This window comes from Myotis nattereri (assembly GCF_964212035.1).
Source record: "Myotis nattereri genome assembly, chromosome: 1".
Taxonomy (NCBI): Eukaryota; Metazoa; Chordata; class Mammalia; order Chiroptera; family Vespertilionidae; genus Myotis; species Myotis nattereri.
Genome location: NC_138075.1, coordinates 229,631,986 through 229,644,865, shown reverse-complemented (window position 1 = coordinate 229,644,865; position 12,880 = coordinate 229,631,986). Strand labels below are relative to the sequence as shown.

Genomic DNA, 12,880 nt, shown 5'->3' with positions numbered 1-12,880 from the left:
CGACTCCCACAGCCTGCTGCTCTGCTGTCACCTGCCGCGGGGACCTGATGAGATGAGGGACAGTCCAGTGAGCAGGCCCTGGCTCAGGCGGCCCCGACGGCCTTCGTGTTCCTGAGGCGAATGCCAGGGGCTTCCTCCCGAGTCAGGCAGGAGGGAACCTTCCGGAAGCCGCCCGGGAGGAATGGCAGGATGGTCCCCTTTTTTTTTCAACTCTTAAGTACTTAATTCCCGTTTATTTAAAGTTCCATCAGTCTGTGTACACTATTTATATTAAAAACACAGGAAACGGGCTCCTAGCAAAAATACACATTTCCATTTTGGAGATTGTTCAGACACTGAGAAGAGCTGTATTCTCAGCACTAGAGCTGGGAGTGGGGGCGGGCGGGGGTGGGGAGGCGGAGGTCGGGCACAGCGCCGCTCCCTCCCAGTGCTGGCCCAAGGGAGCCCCCTCGGCCAAGGCACCCCATGGCTGTGGCTGTGTTTGGAGGGAGCACCCTTCCCGGTGGTTCCTCTGTGGGGACTCGTTGCCCGCTCTGTGATGTACAGTTTCCAGTGACAGCTGGACTGAAACATACTTCACGCACATGAAGCCTGCCGACCCGACGTGTACATCCATGGTCTCAGCCGTCACAGCGCTGTGCGCCCACCACCACGGCCTCATTCCAGAACGGGAACCCCCGTGCCCATCCACAGCGGCTCCCGTCCCCTCCCAGCCCAGCCTGCAGCCACGCAGCTACTTTCCGTCCCCGGGCACTTGGCCAGTCTGCCTGCTTCATAGAAATCGTCACACGCTAGTCAGCCTTTTGCTCTGGTTCTTTCGCTTAACATGTTTCTAGGTTCATGCATGTTGGGACAAATGTATTTACAGTGTGTTATTTGGAATTAGTTACCAGAAAATTTAAAATTTAATTAGCATTTCCTGTATTTGTTACCTAGCTCCTGAAGTTATCAATAATGAAGCCTATACCTATGGCCCTGACTGGTGGGGGCTTGGCTGTCTGCTCTATGAGATGATTCAGGGACAGTCTCCATTCAGAAAATTCAAAGAGAAAGTCAAGCGGGAGGAGGTGGAGCGGCGCGTGAAGGAGGACACGGAGTTGTACTCCCAGCGGTTCTCGGAGGACGCGGAGTCCATCTGCAGGATGGTGGGTCGGCTCGGGCTCGGCGTGGCTTCTCCCTCCCGCGGCCATGGCAGCCCCGCGCTGTCGTCCATGTCCAGTGAGCAGGCCCTGGCTCAGGCGGCCCGACGGCCTTCGTGTTCCTGAGGCGAATGCCAGGGGCTTCCTCCCCGGTCAGGCAGGAGGGAACCTTCCGGATGCCGCCCGGGAGGAATGGCAGGATGGTCCCTGCTGCCCGGCCCACACCGAGGGGTGAAAGGCACTCCGTCCTCCCTGAAGCCAGTGCTCGCATGTTCTGCGTCCATTTCTTCACTCCTTCCCATTTGCATCTCCCGTGGGACTGTCCTAGGCACTGGGGATCCTGAGTGAGGCAAGCAGACAAGGACCCGTCCCCAGGGCACATTCTGCTGCAGGAGGGGGGATGGGCAGGAGGGGTGTGGACTGTCACTCACGGGGAGGCACGGGGCTCCAGGGGAGGGACGTGCCCGGGAGAGGCTGCTGCGAGGAGGACGGAGGGGCCAGCCAGCCTTGGCAGAAGTTCGGGGACTGGGGAGGGGGGCGGCGGGAGCAGCTCAGACCTGGCTGCACCCGGTGGAGCAGGCAGGAGAGGCGGAGCGCGGGAGAGATGGTGCCGCAGACGTGCCGGGCGGGCCGTGGACGTGCCCTGGGAGCTCATGCACGTGCTGTGCCTCTGGTCTCGGAGGCCATCTCCGCTCGGGTGGGAGGGAGCTGAGGAGGCCCGGTGAGCAGAGGGAGGAGATGCAGGGAGGGGAGGCGGTCCTGCAGCATCAGAGGGCCACGTGGGTTGAAATGAAGGGAGCGCTTGAGGCCCCCGTTGTGGGTCAGGCTGCCGTTACAGGAGCCACAGCCTGCGCAGTCAGGGTGCCTCCTGGCCAGTTAGGTTAGAAAGACGGGCACACACGGGGGAGGCTGCTTGCGGGGGGCAGAGGAGGGCTTGCTGGTCATGTAGAGTCGGGGTGTGACCCAGGGGGAGTGGCTGGGGGGGCTGGGGGGCAGGTTCCTGGGGATGTTGGAATCTCCAGCAGGCGCTGTCACTGAAGTGTGTCAGTAACTCAGGGGGGTGGATGGTGCTGGCAGCAGCCATGTCAGCTTCCTTCTCCGTTTGTTTCCGTGGATGGCGGCTGTGCTCCTGCCTGTCACGGGCACTGGGCTCAGGGCCTTTCTTCCAGCTCGTTTGCTTGGAGCTGACAGTTTAGTCAGGAGCTGGCCAAGCTGCTGTTCCGTGCAGCTCACAGATCCTGCCTGAGTGCTTGCTGCACTCGGGTGGCTGCAGGGATGTGAGAAGGCGCTTGGAAATGGAGCCTGCCCCGAGGCCTCACAGGCTCCCGGCGGCTGAAACACGGAAAAATGACTATAGTGAAGGCAGGTTAAAAATAAATAAATAAATAAATAGCGAGCAGGTAAGCTCGAGCCAGAGTGCTCTCTGGCCTCTGCCTGGAAACTGGGTTTATTTTCAGAGAAGCGGTAGGTGCTGGCTGTGAGTCTGGCAGGGGTCGCAGACCTTTCTGGAGGGGCCAGAGGCCCAGTGTTGCTTAGGCCCTCGGGGCTCGGTGTCTGTCAGGACTCATCATCCCGCTGCCAGTGCAAGAGCAGCAGAGCCGCTGTCCCCGCTGGGCCCTGTGCCCTCGCAACCGGCCGCTCAGCGGCTCAGGCAGCCAGGGGTGGGGCGGGCGGCACTCCCGGCCCGGCCCAGGAGTATTTTCAAGCTCCAGGTCTTTCTTGTGTTGCTTGGAGCCCAGCCAAACGTTTTTGGTTGGTTGTAACTGTGGAGCTGTGACAGTTACAGATGTGTGAGTAAGGACACCGTTAGTTGTAAGCGTGTGTGACTTCTGGAACCAGGCTGGTGAAGTGTTTGCTGAGACCCCGCGGCCTCAGTGAGCAGATCAGGAGTGAGTGGTTTCTACGTGTAGGTGTGACTTCGCTGTAAGTAGTTGCTCGGAAGTGCTGAACGGTTTCTATTTCTTTTAAAGATTTCGCTCATTTTTCATGGTAAAAATTTATTTTCTTAGGGATTTATTCGCCAACTCTTTATTTATTGACAGCTCAAAGGAAAACTTCAGTTTAACTCGGTTTGAAGCACCGCATGTTTAATTAGTCAAGTCTGAATTAATGCAGTTGGGTGGACACTGAAATCTGAGGCCTGTTTCGAAGCGGGTGCTCTTTGCCCCTTCCTTGGGGACTGTTGTGGAGCTGTTCTGCGTTTCTTTTGACCCCGGAGCTTTTGACTCCATTTCTGCTTCTTCCAGTTACTCACCAAGGACCCCAAGCAGCGCCTGGGCTGCCAGGGTGATGGAGCAGCTGGTGTACGAAAGCACCCCCTGTTCAAGAACATTAACTTCAAGAGGCTGGAAGTACACATGATAGAGCCCCCATTCTGCCCTGACGTGAGTACCGTGTGGCCCAGTAGCAGGGGTCCCAGCAAAGGCAGCCCTCACCCCAGTAGCTCCAGGTCACCCGTTGCAGCCAGTGGGTGTGACTTCCGCTCAGGTCCCCTGGGATCTGGTTCCTCCTCCCTCCCCACCCCCCATAGTCCTAGGCCTGTCCTCACAGGCCTTCTCAGCAGCACTCTGGCTTTGGGCTTGGGGCCTGGTGTCCGCCGTGGGCCATCGGAGCTGAGCCCGGCCACAGCTGTCCTCAGACCTCCCCCGCAGTGTCCCCTTCTGATGTCAGTGCCGGCCAGCGTGTGTCTCAGAGGTCCTGGCTGCACATTGAGGGCCTGGAGTGGTCGCCTCAGTGTGTGTGTGGGGGGACACTGACCCAGGCTCGGGCACGTGTCAGTGCCGGTGGGAACACAGGCGTGGACGGATTGGACAACGGTCTGTGGCCGGGTGTGAGGCGGTCCTGCAGGGTGCTGGCCGTGAGGTGTCTAGCCGCAGAGTTCGGGACTCGGTTATGTCCATATATCTCACACGAGTGGCTTCTTCCCTGGAACTGGTTCCAGTTGCATGTTGATGACACGCTGTAGTGTCGGCACAGGGAGAACAGCCGGCTCCCCTGAGGGAGCTCGTCCAGGCTGCGCAGATGAGCGGTGAGTCAGTTACAGCAGGAGCAGAACCCCAGGCAGAGACTTCCGATGGACCGCTGGGCCCGAGAGCCTTCTTTCTACCAGGCCTGGGGCCGCCTGGGGCCTGTGCAGGGAAGGTCGGCCAACAGCCTTCTCTGAGGAGGGAGAGATGACAGGGCTGCGGTGCTGAGATGCGTAGGCCAGAGGTCTGGGCGGTTCTGGGAGTTCCCTTGACTTTAGCCAGAGGACCTGCGGGGGCCAGGTGACAGCAGAGTCTGATGGTCACGTGTCAGGCACTTGCACTTGAGTGGGGATCAGTACAGGCTCTGGGCCTGGGGCTGGGGCTGGGGCCCGGTTCCACCAGCCTCCCCCTGGACTGTCTCCCCTTGTGGTGGCAGCTGCTTTCAGAGGAGTTCCTACCTGGCATCGGGAACAGGACCCCCTGGTCATCACTCTGGGGTGTGCGTGCTCGGAGCTGCAGGGCGCCCCTGCCTTGGCTGGGCCAGGCCGCTGCTGCGCTCTCTTCCTCACTCCCAGCCAAGCAGGCGGCCGCACTGACACGCCCCGCCTGCTCCTGACCGCTGGCTCCTGGGGACAGCAGCCTGGCCCCGGGCCCCGAGGAGGGTGTGCAGACCAGCCGCCCTCGGCTGGGCACCTGAGATGAGCGCTGACGGGCCCGCCGTTACTCACGTAGACGAGGCGGGTGTCGCTGTGAAGGAAGCTGAGTGTGAGGCGGGCGTGAGGACCAGGGCCATGTCCCCACGAGAGCACCTGGCCACCCTCTTCGCCCTGGCCTGCCTGTGACCCATTGTCCACTGCAGAAGAGGGAGGCGTGGCTCTCAGGTGTGTGGGCAGGAGACCTGGCCGGACAGTGTCCACAGGTTAATGACAGTGTCCAGGGAAGGGGTCAGAATGCTTCCAATGAGAGGCTCGGCAGAACCAGGCCCGAGGAAGTGTGCAGGCCTCGGCCCCATGTGCGGTGTCCGTAGTGGTTAAGGACACCCAGTGGCCCGTGACCTCACGGCCGGTGCCTCCTTGTTCTCCGTGCGCAGCCGCGTGCGGTGTATTGTAAGGACATCATGGACATCGAGCCGTTCTCCACGGTGAGAGGCATCTACCTGGACGCCGCCGACACCACCTTCTACGGCCAGTTTGCCACGGGCTCTGTCTCCATCCCCTGGCAGAATGAGGTACTGCTGGTCAGCGTGCGCTGCTACCCAAGTGAGGGTGACGGATGGAAATGACAAGGACGCGTGTGTACGTGTGCGTGACGGTATCTTCTTAGCTCTTACACACACACACCTGTGTGAGGGTGTTGAGAGGTAGAATTATCCACGGCAGCTGTCCCTGGTCCCTTCACAGGTGGCGGGCAGAGGTGGCCATTTGGGTCCGATGGGGGCTTCCGGCCCTAAGTCCCACTTCCTAAGCAGGGCTGGCTGGCACCAGGGGGAGGGAGGCCAAGGGACCCAAGAGGAGGCCAGGAGGCAGGGCCAGCAGAAATGGAGGGCAGGGCTGGAGAGGGGCCCCGGGGGCTGGCTGACCTGGGGCCTGCCCGCTGCTCTGTCCTGCCCTTCCGCGGATGCAGATGATCGAGTCGGAATGTTTCAAGGACATCAACGAAAGTGAAAATGAGGAAACTCGGGACTTGCAGCAGGGAGACAAAACCTGCCAACCAAAGCCAGCCCCCAAGCGAAAGAGAGGCTTCTTCCACAGGCTCCTCAGCAGATGGGTGAGGGCCCAGGCCTGTCCCTGTGGTTTGGGGCTTTGTAATGTGATGTGTTAAGAAAATACTTCACCGCGTTAAAACTAGCTTTTCGTTTCCGATGCCTCCTACGTCAGGCATGCGCACAGGTGAGGAGCCCGCTGTGGTGCTCTGAGCCCAGCCAGGAAGCCCCTCACGCTCTTTGCTGTGCGTGTGGACTCTGCTCTGACCCAAGGGGAGGACGGCCGCATGCAGGCGCCCTCTGCCCGTGGCAGCACTGTCCGCTGGGCTCGGCCATGAGTCTCACAGAGCAAACCTCAAACGGCGCCTATCACCCCCATCTCTACGTTACTGGTTCCCATTCGCCCGCCTTCACGGGGCAGCTGCTTCTCGGACTAGTGGGTGATCCTGCTTGTCCCCTGTCCACTCTCGCGGGCTTCGCTCAGAGCTGTCCACTGACACTCGGTGAAAACGCTGTGGGGGAGCGAGTCTCCGAGTGCGTTGACCACGACCGCGCTCCCTCTGAGAACCGTGAGGCCCCGCTCCTCCGGGCGCTCTCCCAGAGCCTGACGCAGTGCGCCCTGTGAAAACCTCACTAGCCGAGGGGGTGCTGTGCAGGGTGAAGCCGCGCCTGCTGGTTCCCCAGAGCGCGCAGGGGTGGGTGATAGGAGCGCTTGTGCGACGAGCGCGGAGAGCCACCCAGCGGGCTGTGTGCACCGAAAACACTGCACGTCACGAAACAGAGAACGTGTGAGCGTTTTGCCTGCCTTCCAGTTCGCGCCCCAAGGTTTGCCCACTGTCCCTTCCCTCGGGGGAAGTTAAGCCAGCTCGCCTCAGAAAGGGACTGACCTGGCCGTGTGTTGCAGGGCTGCATGAGTTAACCCTGGAGCCGCGAGGAGGAGCTGCCCGCAGGACTGCTGCTTGTGCAGAGCTAGCCCCACGCCCAGGAGCCGGCTCTGTTCGTCCTCTCTGTGAATGGCAATAAACAGGTCTGACACATCTTAAAACGTGCCCGTGAGTCTGCAGGTTTTTCCACGTTAATAGCTGAATTGTCTTTTCCCTAAAGCTGGCTTGAAGAGGTCCCTCAAGGATGGCTGTGACGTCCCAAAGCCCCTTGTGGCAGGCAGGGCTCAAGCTTCGTGTGCCCATGGAGAGGGAGGAGCGGGGGCCTGGGCACCGCCTGGAGTGTCCCCTCCTCCAGGGCTCGCAGGGAGCGGCCGGTCGGGCCTTCGTGGTCCAGGGCACGGCGTGAGAGTCGCCCGTCTGCTTCCACGATGTCACGAGGGTCTGCCTTCCTGAGGTGCGCCTCTCCCTGCGTGTGTGGGTCTGCGCTGCTTGCCGGACGCTCCGGCCCCTCCTGTGACAGAGGCTGCTTCCAGGACCCTGAGGTCAGGGCTTGGCCGTCGGGGGCGACTCACCAACCCTGGGTTGTGTTAAAGGGTTTCTGTGACAGCGGCCTGTGATTGTGACCTCAGTGCCTCCAAGAATGGGGGTCAGGTAACTGAGCCGAAGGTGAAAGACGGGGCCCAGGCGAGGCCAGGGCTCGGGCTGATTGAAGGGAGAAGGAGCTCATCCCCTGGGATTAGGGAGGACGGTTCCCACGCGGAGCTCTGCACAGACCCCTCAGACTTGGCTGCGCTCTTACTGCGTGAGGGATGGGCCTGGCCTGTGGAGCAGCGGGCTGTGCGGGGGTGGGGGGGCCTCGGGCACTTTAAGGAGGGGGCTGGGGCACACAGTCTTCTGTTTCGTTGGCGGGAGGGGCGTCACGCAGTGTGATGGCATGCAGAATGTGACTCAGGTCTTCTCTGTCGTTACACATCACCTTGAAAGATGTTAAGGGCAGAGGCAACGACAGAGCTCCAGAACACCCCATCCCGCCAGGCGTCCTGGATGCAGCTGCTCTAGCACGCACGGCTCCAGCTCCCACTCCTGGTACAGGTCTCCCCTCGGGGACAGACACTATCCAAATGCATCCCGGGAAGAAATCCGTTACAGTGGGAGAGGTGTGCATACGTAGTCATAACATCAAATAATTTATCACTTTCTTGCTCCCGGCCATCTTGGCAGCTGCTCTTGGTTGGGGGCTGTCCCACACCTGAGGCAGGAAGACGGTGGCTGCAGAGAAGACGGAAAAGAAGATGTGTTGGAGCCGATGCACTCTAGGCTCCAGCCTGTCATGGAAAGTGGGAGTCCGTGCTGGGGTACAAGCAGACTCTGAAGGTGAGGCGACAAGGTGAAGCGAAGCTGGTCATCCTGGCCAGCACTGGTTGGGCCTGGAACCGAGCACGAGGCCATGCGCCAAGCCTGGCGCCCATCACTGCAGTGGCCACATGGCTGAACTGGGTGCCGTGTGCAGAGCATCCTCGCGTGGGCACAGTGGCTAGCCACGACCCAGATGATTCTGATAGCATTAGAAGCATGCCAGGTCAGTGGAAGGTAAACCATGCAAAATTGTTCCTTAGTAAAACTGGTCAGTTTTATGTAAATGGTCTTGACTCACCAATTAAAGGGGAAGATTGCAGATTGGGTCACAAGGCAAAACCCAACTGGGCTGTCTCTGAGACAAATCCAAAAGCGAGTGAGAACAGTTCAGGTGTAACCATTGCAAATGCATCCCAGGGAAATACTAGCGTCGGTACTGCAGCCGTCACATCCGAGTCTCAGACAAGGTAGAATCCAGCCCGGAAGTGGTGAGCCAAGCAGAAGGGCACGTAGTAATGCTGAAGGTGCAGTTCTCAAGGTAAATTGATCAGAAGTAACTGTTCACAAGTAACAGCCTTAGCTTCCCTAAAGCAGAGCGCAACAGCTTAAGCCACCTCTCGGTCCCAGATAGAGCAGACCTAGAGCATGGTGAGGTGCATCTTGTGAATGTGAGTGTGTAGATACATATGTATAGATAGATACATATACTATATATTGATATGACATGTAGATAACACATTCTTCATTGATAATGCCCATAGAACATGCATGAAAAGTGACCATATATTATATCATAAAGGAAATCCTAATAAAAAATTTGAAAAGAGATATAGTCAAGAGTATCTGATTCCAAATGTGGTAAACCTGTGACTGAATAACAGACTCAGAAAGCACAGAAGCTCTGGCACCTGGAATTTGACAGCCTCTGCTAAAATTCTCTTGGGTCTAAGAAGAGAGATAATCCAAAATTATAGAACTTCTAGAAAATGACCACCATCCCTCTAAGTCTGGGTGTATGGGACACAACTAGAATAGTGCTCAGAGAGCATTTATAGCTCCTAATCACACCAACCAAAGTAAGCACCTGGCCATAAAAGAATTGAACCTCTAACACAAAGGATAGAAAAAACATCGAGAAAAACAGAGGAAGAAATTAAAGGACAAAAGTTAATGGCTACTGAACAGAAACTGACACAAATAAGTTCTTAAAAAACCAACAGATCGATAAAAGCAAAGGGAGAAAACACGAATGCACTTGGGTCCTTTGAGGGATTTTACCTGTTTTCTGTAGGTGGGAATGTTAGGGGCGTCTCAGTCAGAATATTCATCAGCCTTTCAGGTGTGTCTTTCAATGTGCTGATGCATCAAAAGGAGTGTCCAGTGGGGTTTGGGACATCCTCTGGTCAGCTTCACCTCTATCTTGGATTTTTCTGGCTCTAATAGGGTTTTTGTTTGTTTGCTTGTTTTTGTTCTTTGTTATTCCCGGACTTCATCGCTCTTGGGTTTGGCTGGCACTAATGGCACTGATTTAGTCTGTTCTCTCTCTCCCTGACTAGGGGATTGAAGCTGCCCGCTCTCTGGACTTATAGGGGAACTGGAAGGGAATAGGGAGACTGGGCCTGTCCTGCCGCAACGGCAGGTTTCAGGCGTGGGGAATGGATTTGCTGGTGAAGAGAACATTTATAGCTTCTAAGTATACCAACCAAGGTAAGCACCTGGAAATAAAAGCCTCATCCCCTTTTCTCCCCAGGAGAACCTGCATTCCAGAACTTCCAGACAAGCTGGTCCGTCTCTCCTCACACACCCTGATGTGGAACTACAGAGCAAAGACACAGAAAACCATAAGCAGCCAGAGAGGGAAAAACCAAACCAAACCATTACACTCAAAGGAGCAACGACTGACTTCTTAGGAACAAGAATGAGAAATGGAAGACAGTCATGTTCAGATCTTTAATTTGCTGACAGGAAGTGTCTGCCAACCTTGAATTCCACACCCAAACAAAAGCCCATTAAGAATGATGGCAAAATGATGACATTTTCAGATAAATGGAAATGGAGAGATTTCAGCAATAGAAGATCCACTGTAAGGAATTCTAAAGGGCATTTTCCATGCAGAAGGACATGACCCCAGATGGAAGACGACAGGGGCAGGAAGGAATGAAGAGGAATAGAAATGGCACATATGGGAGTCTGTGGAAATAGATGTTGACTGCTCAAAACAGCAGTGACTTTCTATGCCCTTCGCAGTGTGGGTGTGTTTTTGTAGAATTAAAATGTGCTGGTCCAGTCATTTGTCCCTCCTGGCTTTGCTTCATGTTTCCTCCTTTCTCTGGCCCAGGCCTGGCCCCCACAGATTCCTATCTGGTCTTGCATTCAGGGCAGATGACGTGTGTGTGTGTGTGTGTGTGTGTGTGTGTGTGGTGGGGGTGGGGCAGGTGGGGGGGGCTGTGATACCACGCTGCTTTATATATGTAGGTACCTGGCCTTTCCTCCTGGGCAGGACCCGTCACAAATTAGTTGCTAGGCTTTTGTTTTTAGTTCTCCAACAAAACCCATTCTTTTATGTTTTTCCCCTGAATAGTACACATTCCTTGCTGAAGATTTGAAAACTGCAGAAAAGCACACAGATTAAGATACAAATCACCTAATTGCCCTGCCCACTAACCTGGTGACCAGGTCTCTTTTCTATTGCTTTTCTTTTCTTTTTTACTTAGAAATACGTTTTTATTGAGTTTTAGAGAAGAAGGGAGAGGGATAGAGAGAAACGTCGATGTGAAAGAGAAACATTGATTGGCTGCCTCCTGCATGCTCCCTATTGGGGATCGAGTCCACAACCCAGGCATGTGCCCTGACTGGGAATCGAACCGGCGACCTTCTGGTGCATGGGATGATGCTCAACCGACGGAGCCACACTGGCCAGGGCGTGTGTGTGTGTTTCCCTTTGTTTAAAAAGAGAGGCAGGATCATGCTGCACAGAGTGCAATTTGCGAATGCACGGGAGATCTTTGCCCGTGTCATCTGTGCTCTTCTAAAAATGACTGTGTGCCCTGACCGGTGTGGCTCAGTGGATAGAGCGTCGGCCTGCGGACTGAAGGGTCCCAGGTTCGATTTCGGTCAAGGGCATGTGCCTTGGTTGTGGGCACATTCCTGGTGGGGGGTGTGCAGGAGGCAGCTGATTGATGTTTCTAACTATCTCTCTCCCTCTCCGTAAAAAATAAATATATTTTTAAAAAATAAATAAAAACGACTGTGGTTTTCTGTCCTATGGATCTATCATGACTCATTAGCCCATCTCCTGCCCAGCATTTATGTTGTCTCCTCGTTTTGTCCGAGGTGCTGCTGTAGGTAGTGCCCATCTTCACACACACACCACGATTTTCCTCGGGTCAGTCACTGGACGTGTCTTTGCTGTTCAGGAACGTGCCATTGTTAAGGCTTTGGAGACGTGCCAAATGGCCCATGCAGCTGTGTTCATTAATCTTTGCTGTTTTGGACTAGACCAGTGGTTCTCAGCCTTAGCTGCACATTAGAATCACCTGGGAATCTTTTTAAAATCCTGATTTCTGGGCCTCATCCTCCGGAAATTCTGTTTCTTTGTTACTAATGTTGTGGCCTCACCCCATAACAGAAACAGAATTTCCGGAGGATGAGGCCCAGGAATCAGGATTTTTAAAAGATTCCCAGGTGATCTAATGTGCAGCCAAGGTTGAGAACCACTGCTGTAAGGCTTCCTTGTAAGAGTTCTTGTCTGGATTACAGTCCGTTCCAGGCAGATAACTCTCCGCCGCGGCTGGAGCAGTCACAGTCTGCTGTGGCAATATTAGGTCTCCATGACCTATGCCCTCTCTAGACTGATTCAGATTTGGTTCAGGAGCATAGAAACAGAATAATCCAAAGCAACAGTGGCTTAAACAAAATAGACTTTTCTCCCAGATTCTCATGAGATGGGCAGGCCGGGCTGGCAGGGCATCACCCAGTCGTCTGGGCCCTGGCCGCTTCCAGGCTGCTGTCCCAGGATGTGGTGTCATCGTGACCCACTGCAACTGCTCAGGTGCCAACACTACATCCGTTTCAGGCAGCAGGGGCGTCTGGAACACGTGTCCATGCTGCTTCCATCTCAGTGCCAGAACTCGTCCGTCACATGGCTGCGGCCTCGAACAGCAACGGATGGGCAGTGTCACATTTTAACCAAGTGGAAAGGGGCCCAGATGAAAACGGGTCCGATCACTGAAGGAGGTTGGAAGTGTGTCCCTCAAAATTCACGCTGAGTCCTCAGCTCTGGCACTTGCGAATGTGACTGTATTTGGAGACGGGGACTTTAAAGAGGAGAACCGGGGCCCTGTGGGTGGGTCCTCATCGGTCCGCCTGGTGTCCTCAGAGGAGGGGGTGGGATTCAGACACAGGAAGACCCTGTGAGGACACAGGAGGAGACCGCCATCTTCACACCCCGGAGAGGCCCCGGGAGACCGCTGTCCACACCTTGCCTCGGGCTGCCAGCCTCCAGGCCTGAGGATGGGTTTCTGGTGTTGGGCCCCAGGCTTTGGCACCTGTTAGAGCAGCCCCAGCCAACCAGCTCATGGCCGGGGCTGGTGGGCAGCCCGTGTGACACTCACTCAGGGGCTCACGGTGCTGTGACCAGGAATCTGGGTCCTGCTTCTCCGGGTCCTCCACTTCCCGCTCCCAAAGCCTGTAATCAGTACCGTCCTCCACCCTGAGGCTCTTGGGCAGGCGGGCAGGCTCTGGTGGTGCGGGAGGGCGGGAGGGCAGGAGGGCAGGAAGGCTTCGGGGTGGTGCGGGAGGGCAGGAGGGCGGGCGGGCTCCATTCTTCCTGCT

The 12,880-nt window shown here is 56.2% G+C and overlaps 1 protein-coding gene across 50 annotated transcripts in view; it reads left to right on the top strand.

Annotated features, from left to right (window-relative positions):
* Positions 1-10,337, top strand: part of GRK4 (G protein-coupled receptor kinase 4) — a 51,551-nt gene extending 41,214 nt beyond the window's left edge. For 15 of the 50 annotated variants that reach the window (XM_081092020.1, XM_081091992.1, XM_081091985.1 and 12 more), the window contains 7 exons: positions 937-1,145; positions 3,386-3,523; positions 5,196-5,333; positions 5,729-5,872; positions 6,712-7,777; positions 7,913-8,065; positions 9,798-10,337. In XM_081092020.1, coding sequence (XP_080948146.1) covers positions 937-1,145; positions 3,386-3,523; positions 5,196-5,333; positions 5,729-5,872; positions 6,712-6,726 — 644 coding nt within the window. In that variant the 3' untranslated portion in view covers positions 6,727-7,777; positions 7,913-8,065; positions 9,798-10,337. Of the gene's footprint in view, positions 1-936; positions 1,146-3,385; positions 3,524-5,195; positions 5,407-5,728; positions 5,873-6,711; positions 7,778-7,912; positions 8,271-9,797 lie in introns of all 50 variants that reach the window. The other 35 variants (XM_081091988.1, XM_081092002.1, XM_081091989.1 and 32 more) reach the window with 31 other exon arrangements.
* The last annotated feature ends 2,543 nt before the right edge of the window (positions 10,338-12,880 follow it).